Source organism: Mizuhopecten yessoensis, unplaced genomic scaffold, assembly GCF_002113885.1.
Source record: "Mizuhopecten yessoensis strain PY_sf001 unplaced genomic scaffold, ASM211388v2 scaffold11061, whole genome shotgun sequence".
NCBI lineage: Eukaryota > Metazoa > Mollusca > Bivalvia > Pectinida > Pectinidae > Mizuhopecten > Mizuhopecten yessoensis.
In genome coordinates this window covers 102672-128596 of record NW_018408859.1, presented here as the reverse complement: position 1 = coordinate 128596, position 25925 = coordinate 102672, and the positions used below count along the sequence as shown (strand labels likewise).

Here is a 25925-nt window from a genome sequence, read left to right as displayed (position 1 = left end):
TTAATGGTAATATGTTTATTACTGTTTAATATTCCCATGTGACTCATTAATGACAAAAGGAAGGGCAGAACTTCCTTGGATGATTTCTCCACAAGGTGTTTAAGTTGGACTTGAACTCATTTAGTGTTTTTGATTACACCGTTTCCTCGGGTAGATTGTTCCAGACCTTGATCACTTGGTTACGAAAGACATTCTTACTAGAGTTTAGCCTGACAGATTTCTTGAATATGTTTTAGAGTGAACTCTAGTGATACTGAGTGGTGTAGCCGAAACATCAGTCCGTAGTCTAACTGGACGATCCCGTTCAATATTTTGTACAGCTCGACCGCATCTGCCCTCCCACGCCTGTATTCCAGAAATGGTAGACCTAATGTTCCTAGGCGTTCATTGTAGGGCATATTCTGTATTTTTTATTACCATTTTAGTTGCTCTTTGTTGGACAATTTCCTTTGCTATTTTGTCCTTGTTTAGAGACAGTGACCACTCTTGCGTAGCGTATTCCCGATGTGGACGGATAAGGGACTTATCCAGGGTTGTAAAAAGAGCTATGTCCATAAACAAGGAAGGTTCTAAACAGAATACCTAACATCTGGTTATCTTTCGACACTGCTGCATTGACTTGGGTTGAGAATTTTACGGATTTTTGTGCGCCTTTGGTTGGCATTGATGTATTTTCTATGGTTAGGTGTATTCTGTATGAAATGATAAATGTATCGTTATTTTTTCTATGAAATATATAGGCATTTACTGTAATATATAACCTTAAATAGTATTGTGTCAGAATACCAATTACAGGGGTACTTATAAAACGAGGTATATAGATACTTATTACCTCTTTGAGAAAAACCTAGGAATCTGATTGGTTAAAAACTACAGTGTACCAAACCGCATTCGTAAATCTCAGGGGGTATACGAAAATCTCAGGGGGTATACGGTCATGTCACGTGTTTCACATCAGTAATACGGTGGAATCATGTTATTTTACAATGGGTATACGGGTCACGTGTCTTTGAATCTTTCGGCCGAGCAACGGGAGACAACTCGCGTTCTTCGTCAGCTTCGCTGGTTACAAAATTGCAAAACGTTTCGCTTCACACACTGACGAGGAAATACTCGCCAAAAGGGCTAACTTTGTGCCACAAAACACACAAAAGTCCAACAGACGAGCGGCAAACATGCTGAGGACGTACTTAAAAGAAAAGAATCAGGAAGAACAGTTCGAGGAATTTGATAAAATGAAACTAAATGAGGTAACAGTGTTATGCTTATGCAGCCAAACGATTACTTTGCATACACACGTACCGGAGTCGAGTGGATGACCAGAGATGATGTGGAAGTGTTGCTACATTGTTATAATGCTAGTGTAGAGATATATCAATTGATATAGTTTATAAGTATCCAATTGCATTGAATAGAATTTTAAAGAAAATATCAAAGTGTCTTTACATAAATTATGTACTGCTTAGGTACTTGGATAAGCTACATGCTACTTTTAGTGACTAATAAGTCGTCCAGAGAAGGGCTGAGTTATGTTTTGATCAATAAATATTAAAATATTGCTTGCCTGCTGGTTTTCAGTTTTTTACATGTAAATATATCAAGTAATGAATTGGTTCACAAACGGAATCCATTGCTTCATTTTGACACTCAGGTTTATCTGTCGTTAGTTGTGCACACCAAGTTACATTGTACCCGTTTAGCTGTATAGTGCGTTCATGATATAGGCCGGTGGAGAGACTCTCTGGATACAGGACTAACCAAATATTCTGTTAATGATCACTCATACGTATCGTGTTAATATTGGAGCTCCCAATTCGCATTGTTTATTTATTTATTAAAGCAGTAACAGAAATGTGAATACTATTTTACCACAATTTTTTAATAATGCTCGCTCCCTGTCAAATACGTATCTATATCCACTTCTTACTAGGGTTATTTTTCGTCCGATCCCCAAAAGCCCCAACAATGCAGAGCTGAACGAAGACACGGACAGATTCTACAGGCTATTTCGGCTACGCGTGTACTTTGCTAACGACCGTGACCCAGATGATGTAGAGGATACTCCGTCAGAAGAGTCTCCCGTCGCACCCCTGATCAATCCATTCAAACATAAAAGTAAATGGAACCCTCCTCCTAGCAGAGTACCTGCTCTCGAAGCGTTCATCAGTGCAATGAAGGAGGAAGTAGTCGTCCACTTAAACAACACGCAGACAACAAGGACAATCTGTCACCTTTGGAACGCCAAGCACTCAAATCCCTGAAAAATAATTCGGACATTGTCATCAAGCCAGCGGACAAAGGCTGTGCAGTTGTTATAATGAACAGGGACGACTATATCCAAGAGGCTAATCGGCAACTCCCACACGAGACATTTTATCGTAAGGTCGATAGTGTGACCTGACGCCCGTACACGCACAGCAGATTAATAATACCATCAATAGAATTTTAAAGAAGGGTGATATTGACAACGATACCGCGAAATTCCTGCGCCCCGAAAACCCCCAAGCAGAAAAGTTTTATCTTCTTCCTAAAATTCACAAACCTGGGAACCCTGGTAGACCCATCATTAACTCGATCAACCACCCGACGGAGAAAAAAATCCTAGTTTGTTGACTTCTACCCCCGATCATTCGTGGAATATTTACCATCTTTTTTAAAAGATACCACAGACTATCTTAACAAAACACCTGCTAAGAACTTACCAGAAGGTACCTTGTTAGTTACGATGGACGTCGTGTCCCTCTACACTAACATACCGCATGACGGCGGAATTGCTGCCTGTCGCGAGGCATGGGCACGGCGCAGTAACAAACACCCATCGACTGATAGCCTGGTGGATTTACTGAGACTTGTCCTGATATTTAACAACTTTACATTCAATGAGGATAACTACATACAAGTTAGTGGTACAGCCATGGGTAATAAGATGACCCCCTCATATGCCAAAGTTTTTATGGGACATCTTAAAGCCCAATTTTTAACATCTGCTCCAATTAAGCCATTTAGCTGGTTGATATTTATCGATGACGTTGAAATCAAATGGACATCTGGTCGGGACTCCCTTGACGAGTTTATTGAGTACGCTAACGCATTCCACGCCACCATCAAATTCACAGCGGATATCTCCACGGAGAGCAACACATTTTTGGACACCAGTTCCACTCTGATTGATGGTAAGATTAGTACGGACCTCCACTGTAAACCTATTGACACACATCAGTATCTCCTCCCATCCAGTTGTCACCCCTCGCACACCACGGGAGCATACCCTACTCCCAATCACTTCGCATCAGGCGTATTATTTCGGATGACATCATCTTTGAACGCAGATGTCCAGAGGTAAAGTCCCATCTTCTTGGCAGAGGATACAAGTCTACTTTGATAGATCGGGAAATAGACAAAGTGAGGGTACTGGACAGGGCAAATCTGTTTGTATACAAAGTCAGACCTCAAATACAAAGGGTACATTGTATAGTCATGTTCCACCCAGACATGCCGCTACTTCCATCTATCTTGAAAAAGCACTGGCGCATTTTCAAATATTCAGCGAAACTTAGGCAGATCTTTCCAGAGTCTCCTATACTGGCATAGCGTAGACCTAAACACATTAGAGATCTTGTGGTAAGCAGCAAGCTACCTACCCCTAACCCTGCTGCGGCGAAAGGCTCTTTCAATACCTGTAACAAGAAGGTGTGCAAACTGTGTCCATACACGCGCTCCACAGATACATTTCAATGTACAATCAACGGCATACTACAAACACTGACATGCACATCAGGCAATGTGGTGTACCTAATTACCTGCAAAAAATGCAATTTACAGCACGTGGGCGAGACCTGCACCCAGCTCAATATCAGAATCAACAACCATTGCTGCTCCATCAAGCACAACAAACCAGACTTCCCTGTGGCAATGCATTTTAATATGCCTAGTCACAGTTGGAAAGACATGCAGGTTGTTGCCATAGATCATTGCCCTACATGGGATGAAACGAGACGACGCACGAGAGAACGGTTTTGGATCACCAATCTACAAACCCGCTACCCTCGAGGTATGAACGAACGATAGGCGGTTGCCATCCGCTCGTTTTCCTTCCAGGGGACATTTGACCTAATGGTGCATTACTGCTATCTCGCCTGTCTGCTGCTGCATAGCAGTGTGTGTGATCAACAGCCGTTATCAGAATTATTTTGCAGATTTATACAATATCTTAGCCATTTCATCTACTTATTCCTTCTGCACTCACTTATTTGACAATTACCAGCATTCCTGAAACCGAAAGAGGCGACTAAGTGTTGACCCATGCTGTGACTGTTAAATCCACTACAGAATTGAGAGGCGATCAATGAGGGCATTCCGTAGGAAAATGGGATTTTCACATTTACCGGGCTAGATTCCCACATGCACATGTTCCACGTTTTTGATATCTCGTCCCTTCCTTCTGGTGCTTATCTCTCGTTGACTCACTTTATGTGATAGTGCATCTAGCGCAAGAATAGGTCCTCTACATCAGCGTTCCTTGTCCGCGATGCTCTTAGCTTAATTGCTTTCTTCGGCTGTCTTTAGCCGAGGGGACTATTGGTTTTATATAATAGTTATATTTTCAATTATAGTATATCAGTTCTATCTTCTAGTAATATGATGTATATGTACGTGTAACTGTTCTGTTTCACTGTGTCTTGATAAAGGAGCGGATCGCTCCGAAAATTTGACAACCTAAACTTGTCCACACTGTTGGAATTACTTCTTTGCCCCTAATGCGTATACGTATACCTCTTATTGTAAGTTCCCCTATTGTTAAATAAAAAAACATATTGAAAGTTTATTGTATTTGACCTGGTGTGTTTGAGCAAAGACTATTGTGTTGACGCTCTCTATATTTAATTCCCGTTGTTTGTTTACAATTTTTGTTTTCTGCTTTCTATTGGCGTATTGTGTAATGTATTGATGTGTTTTGTATCGTATTGGTGCCCTCCTTGTAGGATTTGAGAACCCTGTGTTTATTTGCGTCTTTTCTAACCTAGACATCTGTATGGTATTGGCGCACTCTCTGTTTGTATAGGTGTTATCAGTATGTCATATATTTCCTTAGCCCTGTATTGACGCGCTCTGTGTTTTTTTGTGTTTTCTGTAATGTATATTCATTCTCCGTTTCGGATCGGCCTAATGTGTGTTGTATTGGCGTCTTCTGTATTGTATATGAGAAGCCCTGTATCATATCGCGTGATCCTATTGTTATTGTTTTTTTTGTGTTGTAATGCTAATCTAGGTTTTGTATTGTATTGCAATACTGTGTATTGTATGGTAATTTTTCTGTCGCACGATTGACATATGAACCACAATCACAGATAGTGTCACCAATTTGTCCATTTATTCCGAAAATCAACATGTATCTGGTACAGATGACAAAAGCAGTTAACGTTGTCTGGTACAGACCCCACATGGACATGAAGCGGTGAAATGCTACAACAAATATAAACAAATCTTACCAAACAGTCTTCTATCTCTGTATAAACATGTACACATATCAAGAAAGCCTATACTGTAATTATATCGCATACAATTTCTGTACATGAATCTACCCGATTCACATATCACCGAACATATCCCATCTTATCGAAATCATCATATCTATCTTCCAAAAGCTTCTATCTGATAAACATATACGATACTATGTAAATAACTAACAAGAAACCAGGTAAACTATTCTGTAGCATAAGGGCTTATCTAGAAAATACAAAACAAATAGTCCTAAAGTCCTCACCGAGAACTGGAAAGGTAAATTTATATGTATGGTGAATTATTCAACACTTCTAGCTAAGTTAAGCTATGCCAATTATGGCGACTTATATTATCCCTTTTTCTACCTGGATTATGCAGAAATTACATAAATTGTTACTGCAAATAATAAACTAAGCATCATTATAATTTGAAGAAATACTTACAAAGTGTGAACTAGCACCGTTTAACCAAAAGGTTGTAAATAAGAATATGTAGCATGCCTACATGTAGGGCGCTGCCATATTTGTTTTTCCCAGTCAGACCACGAGGAGCCCCAAGTAGTCGATAAATCTATATACAACAAGAGAAGGTGAAACTAATCGATAAAGACATTAAATCTCTGTGAGAAGACAGAACAGTAATACTGTGTATTGTATGGGAATACTGTGTATTGAAAGGGAATAATCTGTATTGTATGGGAATACTGTCTATTGTATGGGAATACTTTGTATTGTTTGGGAATACTGTGTATTGTATGGGAATACTCTGTAACGTATGGGAATACTGTGTATTGTATGGGAATAATCTGTATTGTATGGGAATATTGTGTTTTGTATGGGAATACTGTGTATTGTATGGGAATACTGTCTATTGTATGGGAATACTTTGTATTGTTTGGGAATACTGTGTATTGTATGGGAATACTGTGTATTGTTTTACACGTTCTTTTTTGCAGATTGGAAGTGTTTGGAAGAACAGGCCCTCATTTCTGAAGTATAAATGCTAAGTATGTTTTGAACACAAACAGTAATTTAAAACATAAACGTCTCTTTCAAAAGATATGAAATGCCCATTGTTGTTTGTGGCAACGTTTATAACCCATAGACTGTATTTAGTTTTTTCTTCCATAAAGCTTCGCATTATTGATATTTTCTAGCGTCTCAGGAAAGGGGAACACAACGAATCAGGTTTTGTAAAAATTAAACACTTTGAACATGATTAATACTCTTAATTATCTATTAAACATGTACACATGAAATGGAAAATACCGAAGATCTGAAATACTGTGTTTCTCCCTAGATGTGATGACGTCAACGCTATACGAGCGATGAAGTTCACAATTTTGATATATTGCTGTTGCTGTTTTCAGTGTGTAATGACAGGTACGTAGCATTCTGTAAATAATAAATTGATCATTCATGTATGACAATGCCTATACAAAGATATCTCAACATCGAACCAAGGTCGGCCGTATGAAATATTTAATGTTAATAAACGATTGCTTGTTATTTTACTGTATATGATATAAATTTGTAATAATCGTAAACCTAGTGTTCCGCTATATTTATCGATGATGTCTCGCTTGGCAGATCACAGTTTCTTTTATAAGGGAACGGCGTTTTGCTATTTCCTAGGCGTTGGTTAATTCTGTTGTTCATTCTAAGAGATGAATTTATATCTTCGTTTATAACTATGACATGTTATTTCAAAAGTCATTGGAGCATTATCTAGGATGATGTGTCTATCCTTTTGATTCTCTAAGTGTTATGTTTTGTCCTTCTCTATTTGTTGGATGTAGCAAAGCATCTATTTTACTTAGAAGACATAAGTTGTCTTTCTCTTTCCTTCTCTATATAATTTGAACATATATAGCAATATATCTCCAGCACACACACAGGTACACACACATATGCAGATATAAGTCAGGTGGGATATGACTAGTAGTAAGCGCCTGGTAAATCACTTCCTGCACATTCTTCAATGATTGTGTAAATTGTATATCTTTGTACTGTAAAGCGCTTTAGAATGTCTTATTCTAGCTAGATAGGACGCATTATCAAGTGTTGTTTATATCTATTTATTTTATATATTAAATGATGCCTATACCGATCCGTTTTTGCCGCTGGTAGCAAATTTATTTTGACTTCTTTAATACAGCAAGCCTGTTCTTTGCTGAAATCTGAAATCCGAAATCAAGGGGCTAGGAAACGAAAAGGTCATAGTGAAGAGGGAAGGAATTATAGAAATCCTAAAGGGGCGAAGCTTATCCAAGTCCTAAATAAGAGGACACAAACGCATATCCGCAATACTACAAGGGTTCCCTTCATCTGCTGCGTCTCACAAAATGCAGTTGGTAACAGCGCGTATATTCCTATCTCCTCCCCGAAGTATCCGAAAAGTCAATACAATGATATGTTACGTCTTCTGTGTAATGATCGATCGCTTATCGCTTTGTGATCTCTTTGAAGGATAAATGGTTAACTTGTCAACATACCAAACGTCCTTATATTTATAGATATCCTTATATGTTCGGACTACCTGGTCTCTGGTCTGCATGGCGTCAATGATACTGCACTGTCCGCTTCCAGTTACTCAAAACACTGCCTTAAAAACAAACTTGACTGTAGTCCAAGAAATGCCAGGCTTTTCTATCCTGGTGATGTCCTATCAACATCAAAGAGAGTTGGAGGTTGGAAAAGTGACGTTGAAAATACAGACCAGTTTATACAGGTAAGACTTAGTTATAAAGTTATCATTTATTAAAAAAATCAATCCGAAAAAGATTTGTATCGTTTCTTTTATGTTGCAATCTTGACATATGCTTGTTATGAAGAGTTGGGTGTCAGAATAACTCACAAGGAAACACTAAGCAACGCATGTTGATATTGTGAATCTCCATCAAAATTAGAAGGTCACGGCCGTAGCTACGTTTATTGATATAGATACATCAAGCACAATAAAGAATAAAATGTGTCTAGCAAATGCCAACCACGTCGATCATATATTTATTCGAGTCATTCGAATTCAACATTTTTAATGACTTCAATATAGCTTATTTGCATGTTGACTTTCAAATTTTACGTTGGAAAAGCATTTATTATTAGAATAATGTTAATCCTGATTCTGTTATTTTATTAATGCATGTTCTTGTGTGTTTGTTTTTGTTATCATGAACAGTGTTCATTAAGGGAACATAACTTAAACTTACCTTTTCAGGTCACGTTTTCAGTAGATACGATCATTAGAGCAGTAACCGTACAAGGACGATTCGATTATGCTGAGTGGGTCACAACCTACTATCTACTCTCCAGCATGGACGGCGTCACGTGGACAATGGTCAAGTCACCTGATGGATCTCCAAATGTGAGTCACACTTTGTGTTAACCACGGCCTGCTTCTAACAGATGGCGGAAGGATATTTTCTAAAATATTTTTCAGTTTGGAAATGGAAATATGTAATATCAAAATGTTACTTTCAACACAATCAATGTACTTAGTAACTGTGTCAAACCTTTAAAAACCGACTGGTCCCTCTGCCAAGCTTTGACTGAGTGAGCGATTTGTTTTCTTTACCTGTACAACGATGTGACGAATTGAATATATTTTTGTGTCACTCGACCATGGACCAAATATAAGTCACGCTATTTTTAAACAAATGCCTGTTTCTACAAGAAGGCAGTAGGGAACATGTTTGTGTTTCGGGCGGATATGATTGTTTTCGGAAAGAGACTTTACTACAGTTCAACCTCCAGATAATGTCTTTTATTTTTAACAATAGTAACACAACGTTATATACCTAATGATATATATTGATTTTTTAGACAATAACCGGAAGTGGGTGTATCTCTACGGTAAAAAATAGACATAGTGAAACATCAGTATGAAAATACTACAATTTTCCGTGTTTAAGATTTGTTATTGTCCAAAATTTAATTACATGTTTGCACTCATAACTTACAGCATATTCTACTTTAAACCATGTGAAATTTCTGATAACGTAGAACTTTGATTTGATCGTTATTTTGATAAAATACTGAACCCTGTCGTACCCATATCAGCGTCACTAATATGTCAAAGCAAATGTCCCGGGTACCAGTAAACGAAATTTAAACTTAGTGTGCACCATGGTGAAAACAAATGATATTAACCGATCATTATCATGGTGTTAGACCGTAATTTTCAAAAGGTGACTTATTAAGATGACTGACTAGTTTGACTTTGTTCTTTAAGTTGTTTGTTGGAAGTCATGACAGAAACACACCAATGACGTCAGAAGTTACCCCACACATCCTAGCTCGTCATCTGCGTATTAACCCGCAGTCTTGGCAGGGGCGTGTCACCCTCAGGTTTGATGTCAGTGGGTGTCAAATAAAGAAACAGAACGGTAAGCACCACTCTTGACATATTTATACCCCTCCCTGCAACTAGGCTAGGTTTGTTTAAGCGAAATATTTTGCACGTTACAACCCGAGTGTCAGTAATCACCATGCAATACATGTGCACGTCGGTAGATTTATGTGGTTTACTTAGCCTTGATGCTTTAAACTAAATGATCGCTTCTACTGTTGACAGACTAGATGGAATCCTTAAATTAGAGCGCCCGTCCCTCGTGCCACCGAAATATCCTGAAGTATTTCATCTCGGTCGATTGTTATTTAATTGTGTTCGCTTGATTGATAAATGCTTGTGAGATTGTGATTTTCATTTCAGGGTTATTTTTTTTTTATTACAGTCATGCCCCTTTCCTGATTTCCGTATATGAACTTTGGTCAAAGTACTGCGGTATAAGTATTCATAATCAACATTTCTGGCACGTTTTCACGTGATAAGTACCATAAGTTATACAATTGCGATCTACGTTTACTTTTTACAGTATTTGATGACAGCTATTCAATTTTTCTTACATATTTAGTTGTTCACTACCAATTTACGTATATTTTGCACAATTTGTATGGGAGATATGACCTTTTACCCCCTTGTTTGAGCGAATGTAATACAGAGATGATAATTCCCTTTGCTAGCAGAGTGTCGATTATCACCATGTATTCTTTGTGCACCACTATAGAATATTGTAGTTTACTAGACCATGTTGCGAACGGACAACGTCGATTGTAGATATCCTACAGACCTTGAAATCAAGGACACCACAGACTCATCTACTCAAGCCGCTTTTCCAGATCATTACTAACAACATGACCAACAGGGACGGCTTACTACTAAGCCGTACAATACGCGAAACAATTGCGACTCTCCGAACGTGAGATTGAAAGCAACATTACTGTTTTCCCTACATCTCGAGTGTACATGTCACATATGTTGAATGGTGACGGACAAACGTACATCACAAGGTTTCCAAAGATACAGTTTGATGAAGTCTATGGATAAGTGATATGGTCGCCACTATTATCTTGCAGATAAATATATTATTTCCCTTAGAGATATGAAGGTTAATAAGTATTGTGTCGCTTCACGAGTTTTTATGTGAGGACGTGACATTACGTAGGTTCGAGTAAGATTTTCATGGCGGTTGCCACTTATAAAGCATATTACGCCTACCCTTCCGGAACATATGGTCTTATTATTTCAATGGTCACCATGTAAATCTTTCATTTAGTTTTATCTATTTTGAGTTCAAAATATGGTTTTGTTGACACTTCGGTATTCTCTTGTCTTTTGTTTTTAGCAAAAAGCAAATATATGCAGACGAGTTAATGAGCTCATTACTATTGCTTATGTCTGAGCAAGCATTATTTGAGATATTTTTTGTATCAGTAAACATATACAGTCATTGATTGTACATGTCTCATTCTCATTCTATCGACATGCATCAGATGCATCGGACATTTGTGACCACACCTGTGAAATTCACTGGTCTTTCAGTTACTTTCAAAGGTCCCTCCGATGGCTAGTTTTCGCATTATTCCCGGCCGTACGTTGATGAAGAACATTTACATGAAGTCCCAAGGCTCGAGGTCAGTCGAGGCAAGCTTCCTGTATCAGTACCTCTTTTGGCTGTGTCTATTTTGTCGTACGTTCTGATGAGCATTCTCAATTCACTCGTACAGCTACCATGCCCACTGACTCTGGGGGATGGCCTGCATCTGCCTTGACATGCCAAACAACATATATATGGGGTACCGGTTTCCCTGTCGAACATTATCTAATATGAAATGTGTTTTGGTTTCTTACTCATTTGAGCGGGAAGCCACCATTACAAGAGGGAGATGTTCATTAATTTGTCTGGTGACTCTTAATAAAACAAACACTCAACATGGTGACAAGTATTACATACTTAATCGTAATATAAACTTACTACTCTTAAGTAAATTAGTTAGTCTGATGAGTTAGTGGAAGTAACTATTTCATTTCTTCTTCTTTACTTAACGACGTTACAAGTATGGTATGCAACCATAGTATAGTTCCTTAATTATTGATGAGTACATTCACAAAGTCCCAATGTTTGAAGTAAATCCAGGCCAGCTTCCGATAGCAGTACAGTTTGTAGGCGTTTCTAGCTCCCTCCACATTTGGTCTTTCATGCTGATGAGCCTTCTCCATCAACTCCTTCAGCTGTCACGCCCTCTTATTCTGAGAAATGGCCTCATCTGATTTGGCAATTGAAACTGGTATGCTGGATTCTCTCCGGAACATCATTCAATTAGGTTAATATGTTTACTTTTCAACTCAGTTGCGCGGTAAGCCAAAATAGCATGTGGAAGGTACTCATCCAAATCTGTATGGGGACTGTTCATAAAACTACTCGACCTGATTACAAGTGTTACACATTTCGTCATATATTCGACATATTATTCATAATTTCGACTGTTCAATACTCAGCCTGCCTCACTAGTTCAACTTATTTTTACGGTAGTTAAGTGTAAGAGAAAAATAATCATTCATTCATGTATCGTACAAACAAAGGAATCTCAGAACAAGATTTTTAAATTTATCACACGGCGAAGCATCATGCTACACTTTGAATATATTACACCTGGTTTTCGATTTCTCAGTCTAGATAATTCATTAGTGATGTATTCTATCATATTTTGAATAATATCGATATTTTTCAGTTTATCGTATATTTATATGGTGCTTGTATCTATCTTTTGTTTTATGTCAGAACAAGACTACAGATTCTACGTTTCCGGAGTCTACAGTTCTAGCGTCTGGCGGTACAGTGGAGGAACGGATGTTCTCAACAGTGCCCTCTGGTCTCATAACAACCCTGATCCTTCTGAAGGTCACTGTGTCCTGTTGACCCAGACAGGTCTGACCAGTGTCGATTGTCAGCAAAACCTCTACTCGATTTGTGGGATATAATGGAGAGAACAAGCAAAGACATGTTCTTCTTTCTGCGTTTGTATAAGGTCAGAACGATATCTTTGGAATCATCAGATAAAATAAATAAATAGTTTTATCTAACAAAATAATAATCTATTACACCAATAACTGCACCAAAATGAACGTTATAACGAAATTTTGATAAAATATCAAAACACACTTGACCCTCAACTGATAGGTACACTATTGTAATCCACACAACAGATACAAGGATTATCTGAGAGGAAGTGTTACCAACGAAAAGACATGTTCCCATTTGGTAAAAAATAAATGAAAATAATGACTCTGGTAGAATATGAGTTTTCTGTGACATATGATAAAGCCTTTTGGTATTCCTTGTCGGACCGAGAACATTGTTGTGTCACCAATAATTTGTATAGTGAATTTGAGGAGATCTCCAGTGAAGACACCGACAGGAACCGCGGAAATCTCAAGTGAAAACACCGGCAGGAACCGCGGAGATGTCAAACGGAATAATATAGACAATTTAAACAAAGCACGATATCAGCTAGAACAGACGGGACGTCAAAACAATAGGAAAGACGTTAACAAGAACAAAACATTATCAAATCAAAATCAATCTACAATACCAATAATCCTCCGCGGAAATTAAAAGCTCAACAAGAAATACTACTTATTGGATATTTAACCTTATTCAATTTTGACATTGTATACCTTGTATATATATTAGTTTTATATTACGTTCATGTTAGTTTTGGTTTTTTCCACCATGGGTGTTATATCTATTAGTTTATATCCTTTGTAATTGTCTTTTAGCTTTTGATATGCTTTTATCAGGAAACCTTTGTTTAACATGTACTACTAGGAAACACTGACGAATATAAAAACAATAATGAGTTTATAAAATGATACCCGAATCATTTTCTGCATATATGTTTGTGTCATATATATATATATATACAACAGAGATATGTGTCAGTTGTTATAATCGAAACCGTTGTCACACAAAACCATGCCAAAGCTCCTTAAAAATAGTTTTGCGTTTAGAAAACTGCCAGTTATCAACCATTACCATAGTCCAGAAAACCTGTGTATCTATTATATTACCCATTGTCGGTTTGGAAAGAGCGGGGAGGGTGGGCTCGGTCGACCTCCCAGCTGTTAGAAATTTCTTCAGGCAGGACATATGAACAGCAGTTGAGCAAGAATGTGAGATAACAACAAAACAGACAGGACAATACAACTTCCAAACACATGTACAGTCACAACAATAACTAGCCTTTCCACCTAAGTTTGGAAACAATTGAAATTACCAATGCCAGTTGTTGTTACACAATGGTATATACCTCAAAATCTATTATGTAAGACGGTTTTTCATTGGCTGTTTTCATTTTAGTGATTCAGTGATGTCAACATTGACAAATAATGTGATAAAAGGGAGATAACTCATTGTCACACCTTAATAATAATTAAGTAATATAATTCAAAAGGGGCATAACTCTTACAGAGTTTACCTCAGTGCACTGTCTATAGTAATTCCAGAAAATGTGGTAGGGTATTCTATGGTGTATTTGTAAAAAGCAAATCAATAACATTTAAACTCAATCACTACATTTTTTACAACATTACAATGTTATAAGGATATGATTTCTGACGATGCATTACTATGAATAAATAACATGAAAATGATATTTTACCTTGAAATTTTAAAAACCCAACATCAAAATCTGCTTTCATTTCTTCCAAGGTTAGGTCTTACAACTCTCTATTTTTTTTAGCATGAATGTCCTCATTCAAATCCCAGTACTGTACCTAAAATATGTATACAAGATGATAGTATACATGTCTGTACAGTATAGAATATGACAATTTGTTTTACAAATCCGTTTGTTTCCAATTGTTGTTAAAATAATCCAACAGGTAAAACAAAACTTTTGTTTTAACTACAAATACTAATTATTGCCAGCAGAATTTTACGTAACTGGGCAATGTCACGTGACTTGCTGTGGCTACTAAATAGAAACAGGTGTTTGTGGTTTGCATCAATATGAAATAACTTCTAACACATGTTAAGCTGGCGTTTCAAGGCAGTTAGTTTGTCTTTCTTTGTATTTAATTTGTTTAATTATCTTTCCAATTAGACGTCAGTGTCCCAAAGTCCATAGCTTTTCTAATCTTGCAATGCCTCATGCTTTTCAGTGTTTAGTTTTTCCTAGTGACAGTTGTTTGTCTCTGTCGAATAATTTCAAGATGGTCATTGTACAGTTGTATTCCGAGACCTGCCCTCATCCATAAATGATCGCTTCCGTTTGCGCGCTTCCTGAATGATGGCTTGTTTTCTGGCAATTGTTTTCCCATGAAGCCAGTCTGCTGAGTTGTTGTCTTGGAACATGACCTAACTTTTAATCGAGGTTGTGTTGTACGTTGGTGCAGTTACACGACTGTTATCCAACTTAGCCATTAGTCTTTCCACAAATATGTTGTGAGATGGATAAGATTATGCCTGTTTGTAGTTCTTCATCGGGAGGAAAGTATTTTCCCTTGGGTAAACAATCTTGGAACAGGTGTTGGCATTTACTTTTCAGAGCAACACAAAACCATTGTAAAATTTGAACTGTTAATTTATCTATCTTAGATGGTAAAAGCAGACACTTAATTATGGCGTTGCTTGGCAACTGTTCAGAACCAATAACAAGTTGTATGTGGTGTTTACCGAGCAAATCCTTGGGGTTCGCAATGTCACGATCTAAAAAGTCCATCAGTTGATTATAAATTGGACCCATTGCCAATGCTGTGTGCACATTTTCTCCCACCCTTCATAGGTGTGTCTCCCGTTTTAGCCGGGAAAGATCAGCTTGTCACCCCCTAGGGGGAGATAGCCTCGTGCCGATAAGCACGTGTTCAATTATGACGTCATTAAAATGCGTCACCGGTAATTATGATGTCATCCAAAGTGAATGACGATATTCATACCCCACATTTGTTTTTGTTTACACTACTGTCGGTGCAGTTGTGACTGAAAAAATAGGATAGAGAAATCTCCAACCCTCGAGGTGATTTATTTGGTTGTCTAACCCTCGGCAGAGCCACGGGTTAGACAACCAAAGAACATCAACTCTTAGGGTTGGAGATTTCCCTATCACACCCTTAAGGTAGGGGAAGATTCTATCAATCACCTGCACGGTTCGAGTACGGCTCAGTAAAATGTTTACACAGTAAACCGAGAGCCTTAAGAATGGGCAGGATGGTGTCATTTGAAAGTGCTTTGAGAATGAAAGCCTCAATCGGATGTTGCCTCGCAACAATACCATATCCTGGGGTGAGATTTGCTGCCGTCGACTTTCTTGGCAAATCACCACATGATTTAGTGGTATCCACAAGGCTTAAAACCGATTTCATGATCGGTGTTATGTGTTATCATCCAATGTTCCTACTTCGGAAGCAGTAATACACTTTCTGAATAAGGCCTACCTTGCGAATTAGAGCGCATATGTAACATAATATTGTTAGAAGGTTCTCCCACTATCTCACTTTGCTCAACCTGAGAGTAGGCATCCTGTAATTCCAGCTTCAGATTGTCTATATCTGTCTTCACAGAGTTGCATTGTACGCCTTTGTGGTCGATTGTTTTGTTGCATGCTTAAGTGCTTTTTAAATGTTTGATCTGTTTACGCAACAATAATATTGTGTTTTGTTGCCGTTTGATTGTTTGTTTCAATCTACTTGTATTGATCACTTTTTGCCTGTTGTTTCGCTGTAAGGTCTTTTTTGAAGTGTTAATGGTGTTGGCACTGTAAATTCCCTTCTGTAATATTTTTTTAATAAACTCTTGTTGGAATTCTTATTTAGTCTTCTTACTTCATTTACAACTCTTTTGGTCTTTCCATATATACTTACATTATTCACATTTGTTGGAATTATACCGCACAGCTGACATACATTTGTTTGCAAATCATTCACATTACCATGAACCCGTTGGAAAATTCAAAAACACTTGTCAATGACATAACGGCAGTTCATCAAAGAATATACATTTTCATATTAACCAGCAAACCAAATGCTACGTATAAAAGACAAACTACAAAATTACCGTTTTGTTTGTAACTTCAGCAATAAACTGTTACCATATATGGAAGTGAAGGAAATGTACTAATAAATTTCATAATAATCTTTCGACAACACCTAAAGACACATACAATGATTTTGTTTGTTTATCTTATTGTAACATATATTTTTGTTATTATTGGTCGCATACTACTGTGTGACAGATATATTTAGCTAAATAGTATTTCAAAACAACTTTCTTTGTCGTCCAATCATTAGTCCATATGATAGTTTCTAAAAATGAGAAACAAACAATTTTTGAATGTTCGTGAAATTATTTAAGAAGCAAGCGTTAAACAATGTGAATGCAAATTTAATAAAAAAAAGTTTAGCTGACCAATGGTTTCACTATGTACCTCCATAATATCATTATCTACCACACCAAGGAACAACAAGATGACCGATTCAGCAGGTAGAAATGGGAATGCAACATGTTGTATCAAAGTTCCCATTCCAGTCAAAGTTTCAGGACTTTACTAAACTGTCATTAACAACATCCAAAAATGGTGCATAATGATACACCCATAAGGAGAATAACTTAAAATGTAATAGGGCCAGGGTGTCAACATCCAAGATGGCTGCATGTTGGCCATTTTGTTTATCTGATCAGTCTTAAAATTAAACCTGCACAACAAGGGACCAAGGGAACCTACATATCAAACTTCCTGATAAATAGACATAACCTTTAATGTCAAAATACAATATGGTCGCCTGTCGGCCATTTTGTTTATCCAATTAGTCTCAAAAGAAAAACATGCACAACTACAGACCAAGTAGGAAGGTATATATAAAAAGCTAACGACATACAGTCGACACAGACAGGCAGACGGACGACGGACGCCGAACGCCGTACCACACCTCAAAACTATTCTTTAATATCGGAATGGAATGTTAGCTACACAATATACTACAATAACCACGAAATGTTAAATACAACTATTTATTACATAAAAAGTCCTCATACAACTGAAGGACTGAAATCCTCAGAATCACTACTTATCATAACTGGGTCATCTGCAGATATTCCTTGGACTACAAAATGTGGTGCGAGTTCTGTGTAAAAGACTCACAGATGGACAATATGATGACGAGGAAGACAATAACGACAATGCATGAACACTGTCATCTGGGTCATTAGAAAATAATTCTGGGGACCCTTTCAATGTGCAGTCATCAGAGAAATCTCCATGATTGCATACTGTAGTATGGTAGTCAGTTAACTCCCTCCACTATGGTAGTCAGTTAACTCCCTCCACTTAAGCCCTTATGGCTGGCACTTTTAAAACAACCCATGCAAGCTGAGTAGTCTCCATCTGCTGGTATTCCTTGGCTATGTTGGTGTAAATGATGGGCAATATTTTCCTCAGATGCTATGATAAAAAAATTGCATCTTTTGCGTGTTTTGGAAAATTGGGAAATGTTGGAATATCATAGTATGGAGGTACATTGATCATGATAAAGTCTTGACATCTGTTATCGGTATAATTTTGCCCTTAACAGCAATTTCGGATTCACTGTCAATTTGTCTGAAAATGAATTATGTTCCTTACACTAATAAACACAATGATCAGCAAATTATTTAGGTTATTTACGGACAGGATAACACAGACGACAATCATTTACCTGAGAGCGACTGTTATAAATATGAAATACCCAGTCAATATAGCTATAATGGTTATAACACATGACCAATTTTAGGTTACATATACATGTACAAACATTTTTTCTATATAATGCACATGTTCTCAATTTAGTAAACTTATATCAAATACTGATACTTACATATTCCCTTCAGCTTCATGTATAGGATGTTTGTGTTTCAGAATCCATGGTACATGATAATGTACATACTTCAACAGACATCTTGTATATGAAAAAAAGAAACTACATACTCCTTTTTTTCCACAAACTACAAACTCATAATTTTCAGTTATTCGTGTACATATTATCCGCTTATGTTACAATGTTTCTTTTTTTTTCACCCCACATAAAATCGCTATATCTGTATTTTTCCAATTCATTGAAACTTATATAAACTACGGGCACTGTATGTAAATGTTATAAATAATCCTAACGTGTTTGTCTGATGATTAAGGAAATACATGTTTCTGCTTTAATTGTAATAGATAATTGAAATATTTCATCGATGAACAAAAACCTAAATAGCCAGGTCATACTTACATGTTTCTAATTTATGTTCTGTATTATGTATTGTTTTTATTATATTTTGATGCATGGCCTATTTGGGATTCGTTTTGGTTCTGAATAAAATAAAAAAAGTCCATAATTAGTTTCATTGGTATGAACATAATAAGCAATGATATGATATAAACTAAAGTTAAAGGAAGACAACCCCGTCATAAAAATATTTCTACCTGGAAGAAAATAACTCGTGTATCTAGGTGCATCATAGTAAAATCACACATATTCTTGTGATAATTATCAACCTAGAATGTGCTGCAAACAGCTGCTACACCCGTCAAAATGAAAACCTGTCTGTCTATATCACAAACCACGTACAATACCTGAGCATGTTATTTGCGTTTTAAAAACGAAAAATTGCTTTCGTTCCGCAAAATTAGTTTGTATCAACAGTTGACAGTCATAAACAATGGTTTCAAAAACTATCGACAATATTACATTAATAACAGAATTTATGCAAAACAGAAGACAAGGTTAGCTGAAGCTGAAAATAAATCTTAAGTCTATGACATTTGAGTCCTATCTGGATAAAATTTACAAATCAGAAAAATGATCAATTAATTTATATATAATTGTTTAATACAAAATAGTGAATCAAGTATTAAAGATACTTAATAAATGCTCAATAAGCCAAATAAAGTTACAAGATTATAACTACCAACAAGAGAATACCCAAGTTTCAACAAAAAAAGGGAACGAGTAAACAAATAATTATTTTTTCTTTATATGAAATAATGAAAAAATAATCCATGAAACTTCAGAAACACCCGGATGTAAAAATCATGAGCACAAGAAGAGGAAGCTGTTTCTGTACCGCATTGTCTTCATTCGTTGTTTAAAAACGCGATTCATTTTCTTAACTCAGGTTTGCAAAAATGAATGATTTATATGAAGTCACGTGAAAACAGTACGAGAATAAGACCACATGAATTGCCGTCTATACGATTTCGTATAAGATGAAAATACAGGAAGTAGATACATTTTATTCTGAAAGACGTAATTGTTTTCTCGAAAATACAACGTATATTGAACACCATAATACTTATATACTCTACTGTATAAAGACAGCTGCATTTTTACGGGGAACAAGATGGAAGTTGTTGTTTTCATTGATCAACATAATCATCAATAATTTAGCGTTTCAGTGATCTTCACTTGGATAGGAACCACGTATTTAGTTTGTACCTGACAAAGCTTGAGTCGCTCAATTGAACGCATGTCAGTACAGATGCTGAATTCGACCACAGTATTACGCTAAGGTGATTTTCTTATTGATCTTTCATGTGATATGTTGGGAGGAAACTTTCACTCAATAGGTTGGAAAATAATATGTTACACAGGCAATACTTTATAAACAATGTACGTACTCGCTAAAATTATACATCTGCGGTCGCACTTCTGAACGAATGTAGCGGTTGCTGACTTCACAAATATTCTGCGCTTCAATGACTAACATTTCCTTATACACGATAATATTAGACTTATAACTCTAGGGTCTAGCTCCACTCCTTGGGACGTCATTCTTGAGTCCTAACTTTGAAAATGCTGAGATCCCCACCCCATAATGTGTATCACATTCGAAAGAGTCGTTAAGTCAACATTTTGTTAATTAAGTGTCTACATTGATAATAATTGTGAAAAGGTTTGAAGATATTTTTCTGTGATTAACATAATGGTCCGTGATTTTACAATAAGGGAATACAGAAGTGACCATAAGAACAAACGAAAGATTTATGCCGGTACGAGCAATTGATTTTCCCGTTAACAATACAGATCTTCGTGATTGACGGAGCGTAGGGTACTATCGGTTTATATATAAACTCAAAGAAAAATGAAATAATTTTCTCCATCACCCTAAACAATCAATCCACTAACAATAATATGTTTATGGTGACGTGTTACAAGACACATTAGTATTTTCTTTCATACCCTAGAACCAAGATGCCGTTAAAAGTAATTAACTTCGCACGTAGAAGTCGGCCTTACTTCTGTCCTGCCCTAGACACTAGATGTCGTAGAATGTGATGAACATTGCGTTAGCCGTACGAGATATTTGATAACTTCGTTGATATGCTCAGCGGGCACATTGTTTGTTCTGTAAAACATTCCCCCAATAATTAACGCTAACCTTTACTAAACAGACATATTTTCAGGTGCGCGTATTAAATGATAATAAAGTGCAGTTATTATGAGTAGAATGTTTGTTATAAGGCTATCGAACAATGTAAATACTAACATTTCGATTATTTGCTTGTAATAATTACACATTTGCAAATGGTATTGTATTAACTATCCTGCAAGAAAAGTGGTTAATATCTCAATTCTATTATATTGTCCACGAAAAAGCTATATCGATGCATTCGGAGCGGAACTGACGTATTCTTTTTTTGTATTTTATTGAAAAACTCAATATTGTATCGGAGAAATGTAATCTGAATGTTTTGTGTGCTTTTTTATATACTTATATTGGTGCTGGCGTCCTCTGTTTTGTATACATTGTATTGTACCGGCGTCCTCTATATTGCATACATTGTATTGTGCTGGTGTCCTCTGTATTGTATACTTTGAATTGTACTGGCGTCCTCTGTATCGTATACTGTGTATTGTACTGGCGTCCTCTCTTTTGCATACATTGTATTGTACTGGCGTCCTCTGTACTGTATACTTTGTATTGTACTGGCGTAGTCTGTTTTATATACATTGTATTATACTGGTGTCCTCTGTAATGTATACTTTGTATAGTACTGGCGTCCTCTATAATGTATACTTTGTACTGTACCGGCGTCGTTTGTTTTATATTCTTTGTAATGTACTGGTGTCATCGGTATTGTATACATTTATTTTACTGGCGTCCTCTGTATTGTATACATTGTATACCACTGTCGTCCTCTGTATTATGTACTCTGTATTGTATACTTTGTACTCTATACTTTGTATTGTATGCTTTGTATTGTACTGGCGACCTCTGTATTATATACATTGTATTGTACTGGCGTCCTCTGTATTGTTTTCTCTGTATTGTATACTTGGTATTGTATATTTTGTATTGTATACTTTATATTGTTTACTTTGTATTGTTTACTTTGCATTGTATACTTTGTATTGTATACTTTGTGTTATATACTCTGTATTATATACTTTGTATCGTACTGGTGTCCTCTGTTTTATATACATTGTATTGTTCTGGCATACTCTGTGTTGTATACTTTGTATTGTATACTTTGTGTTATATACTCTGTATTATATACTTTGTGTTATATACTTTGTATTGTACTTGCTTAATCTGTACATCAATGGCACCCTTTTGATTTTATTCATTTATTTGTAATTGTAATTTGTATAATTTGTATTGTTTCACATACTGTATATAATTGTTAACTGTGTACTGTATTGACTTATATCATTTTGGCCCCTCTGGGCTGTTTTCACGTACTCTATTGACTTATATCATTTTGGCGCCCTCTGTACTGTTTTCACGTACTGTATATAATGGTTAACTGTGTATTATATTGACTTATATTATTTAGGCGTCCTCTGTACTGTTTTACGGTACTTTGTATCTGATGTTTTACTTATTCAGCATGCCTAGTTTAGTCTACATAACAAATACTTTGTCGGAGGGTATTGATTTCATACTTAACATCGTTAATCTGTCCTTTGTGATCTATTTAGTTATTGATCACGTGTTCATGACCAGAACCAAAATATTGTTTTAGATGCGTGTTAACTCTTATTTGTCACATTATTATTTTTGATATTGTCGCATTCAATATTGCACCAATACTTAACTCTACATGTATACTAGGTGTCGTTTTACAAATTAACAAACCTTTGAACGTCCAAGCCAGTAAATATTTATTACAACAAGAAATTGGAAGTGATATAAGTAAGTCTTGCAACGGAGTTCAATACACTTCAGAATGAAGGTAGTAGTATATTCATAGTTATTACATACTTACTAATAAATACGGGTTTTTTGTGTATGCGATACAAAGCAATTGCTCTAGCCCATATCAACCCTCGCCGTATTACACCCCAAAACCCGTATCAGCCCCCTCTGTAACAGCCCACAAAACCTGTTATGTAATAAACAGAATACAAAACGCCTTTTTCCATATCACATCCAGTATCAACCCTCGACCAATATCAGCCCTCGGCCTGATATTGCAGTCTAGGGTTGATACTGGTCTTGATATGGAAAACGGAGTGTTTTATCCTCTATGTACATCGGTTGATACTGATCACTACACAATTACTGGTTTCGAGATTGGATTGAAATGTATTTTACCATAAACTAATATTGATATTTAATAGAAGCAAGTTGATGTCCTGACTGATTTCATGATATTGTAGTGTAACCCGTGATTATTTGTGATCTTGTTTATTAATGATTCTGATTATTCGAACCCTGAAAACTCGAAAAAAAACTCGGATACCTCGAAGAAAGATATTGGTTTCAATAGCGTAAATCCAACATCAAGTCATCGTCTACTGAAATAGTTTTTGAATTTCATTTCGTCAATTATTTATTCTTTGATACAAATAAAACGCAAAGCTACGGCATTTCGCCATTCCGTGTTTATGAACATCTTTCGTGAGTAGACTAGCATGAAATCGGTAAAAATAATTTACGATAAAGCTTAAGACTGTAAAGTGTGCGGACTGTCAACATATGAATGTTCACAAGAAAAAAACCCTTCATCAATGTTGATCAACAATATTATGTACTTACTGCGATTTCATTTAATGATTTGTACACCCAAACTGACGACAGTCCAAACCGGAAGATTGGTCACAAATCGTGGTCATGCATAGAAGATTTCACCAGTTAAAATCACAACATAGGACAGCTTCACGGGTTCGTGTTTTTAAAGGAGCAAGTATGGCTTTGAAAGTCAATCGGCTTTTATGAATCAATGCGTTTCAGACTAATGTTATATATAAACTGTTTTCAAAATCTATGTTCGTTTGCATTTCTATTTGGAATGAGGTTGACATGTCTTAGTGTTTCCTGGATAGGACAACATTACATTAACAACACAATTTATACAAAACAGAAGACAATGTTAGCTGAAGCTGAAAATAAATCCTAAGTTTATGACATTTGAGTCCTATCTCGATAAAATTTACAAATCAGAAAAACATGATTGATTAATTTATACAAAATTGTTTAATACAAAGTAGGGAATCAAGTATTAAAGATACTTAATAAATGCACAATAAGCCAAATATAGTTACACGATTATAACTACCAACAAGAGAACACCGAAGTTTCAACAGAAAAGGGACTAGTAAAACAATTAATTTTTCTTTATATGAAATAATGATAAAAAAGAATCCATGAAGGTCCAGCGAACACCTAGATGAAAAGAACATAACCACACAAGAGGAGGGAGCTGTTTCTGTACCGCGTGTCTTCATTCGTCAGTTTCTGAATTCATATATGCAAGGAAAGATTTACATGAAGTCACGTGGAAACACGATTTCGTATAAGATGAAAATACAGGAAATAGATACATTTCATTCTGAAAGACTCAACAATGTTCTCGAAAATACAACATATAATGAACACCATATTACTTATATGCTCCATTGTATAACGACAGCGTCATTTTAACAGTGAACAAGTTGGAATTTTTTGTTTTCATTGATCAACATAATCATCAACAATTTAGCGTTTCAGTGCTTTTGTCTTGGATAAGTACCACGTGATTAGTTTGTACCTGACACAGCTGGAGTCGCTCTATTGAACGCATGTCAGTGTAGATGCTGAATTCGACCACAGTATTACGCTATGGTGATTTTCTTATTAATCTTGTATGTGTTATGTTGAAAGGAAACTTTCACTCAATAGGTTGGAAAATAAAATGTTACACAGGCAATAATTTATAAAAAAAGGTACGTACTCGCTAAGATTATACATCTGCTGTCGCACCTCTGAACGCATGTAGCTGTTGCTGACTTTTCAAATATTCTGCTCTTCAATGACTAACATTTCCTTATACACGATAATATGGGACTTTTAACTCTGGGGTCTAGCTCCACTCCTTGGGACTTCATTCTTGAGTCCTAACTTTGAAAATGCTGAGATCTCCACCCCATAATGTTTGTCACATTCGAAAGAATCGTTAAGTCAACAGTTTGGTAAGTAAGTGTCTACCTTGATAATACTTGTTGGTGAAAAGGTTTGAAGATATTTTTCTGTGACCAACATAATGATCCGTGATTTAACAATAAGGGACTACAGATGTGACCACAGACCAAAATTCCCTTTCAATATTGATTGTAATATCATCGCGGCGTTCTTGCAAAATGCAGTAGGGTCTCCTACAGCGCCGCAGCAACGCGGTGGCATCTCCATTTGACGCGGTAGGATCGCCTAGAACGCCTTCTGACGGCGCGCACTTTGAGCATGCACACAGTGCGCGCTGTTGCTCTGCGTTCTGACATGCATACAGTAGGAACGCCGTAGGGTCACCATTGCAGCATAGTAAGGTCTCCTACAGCATCAAAGGATTCCTTAGCGATGTCAATGCGTGTCTACCGCGTCGTTATGGCGCGTCTACGGCGCTTTTATGTAGTGTTATTAATCTTACAGCGCTCTCACAGCGACAACACGCGGCTGCAACGACGATCATTGCGCTCCCACAGCACTTCTACTGTGTTCATCAGCGTTTGCATGGCGTTTGCAGGGCGTAGTAAGTGCATTATGACCCAACCCCGTAACAATTGTATACATGCATTCTTATCTTTGTCAGCTTCATTTCATCATGACTGTTGTAGGCCAGCAAGCCGGGTTACTCTTTGCCCCTTTG

The 25925-nt window shown here is 36.6% G+C and overlaps 2 protein-coding genes across 2 annotated transcripts in view; both read left to right on the top strand.

Annotated features, from left to right (window-relative positions):
* Nucleotides 1-2725: 2725 nt before the first annotated feature.
* On the top strand, nt 2726-3343 carry LOC110465202. The gene has a single exon (XM_021520872.1). It carries the CDS (start codon nt 2726-2728, stop codon nt 3341-3343), a length of 618 nt encoding a protein of 205 aa, XP_021376547.1.
* Nucleotides 3344-8814: 5471 nt separating this feature from the next.
* LOC110465201 overlaps nt 8815-25925 on the top strand; it is a 57316-nt gene continuing 40205 nt past the window's right edge. The window contains exons 1-3 of the mRNA XM_021520870.1: nt 8815-8865; nt 9733-9886; nt 12623-12769. Coding sequence (XP_021376545.1) covers nt 8815-8865; nt 9733-9886; nt 12623-12769 — 352 coding nt within the window. The remainder of the gene's footprint in view (nt 8866-9732; nt 9887-12622; nt 12770-25925) is intronic.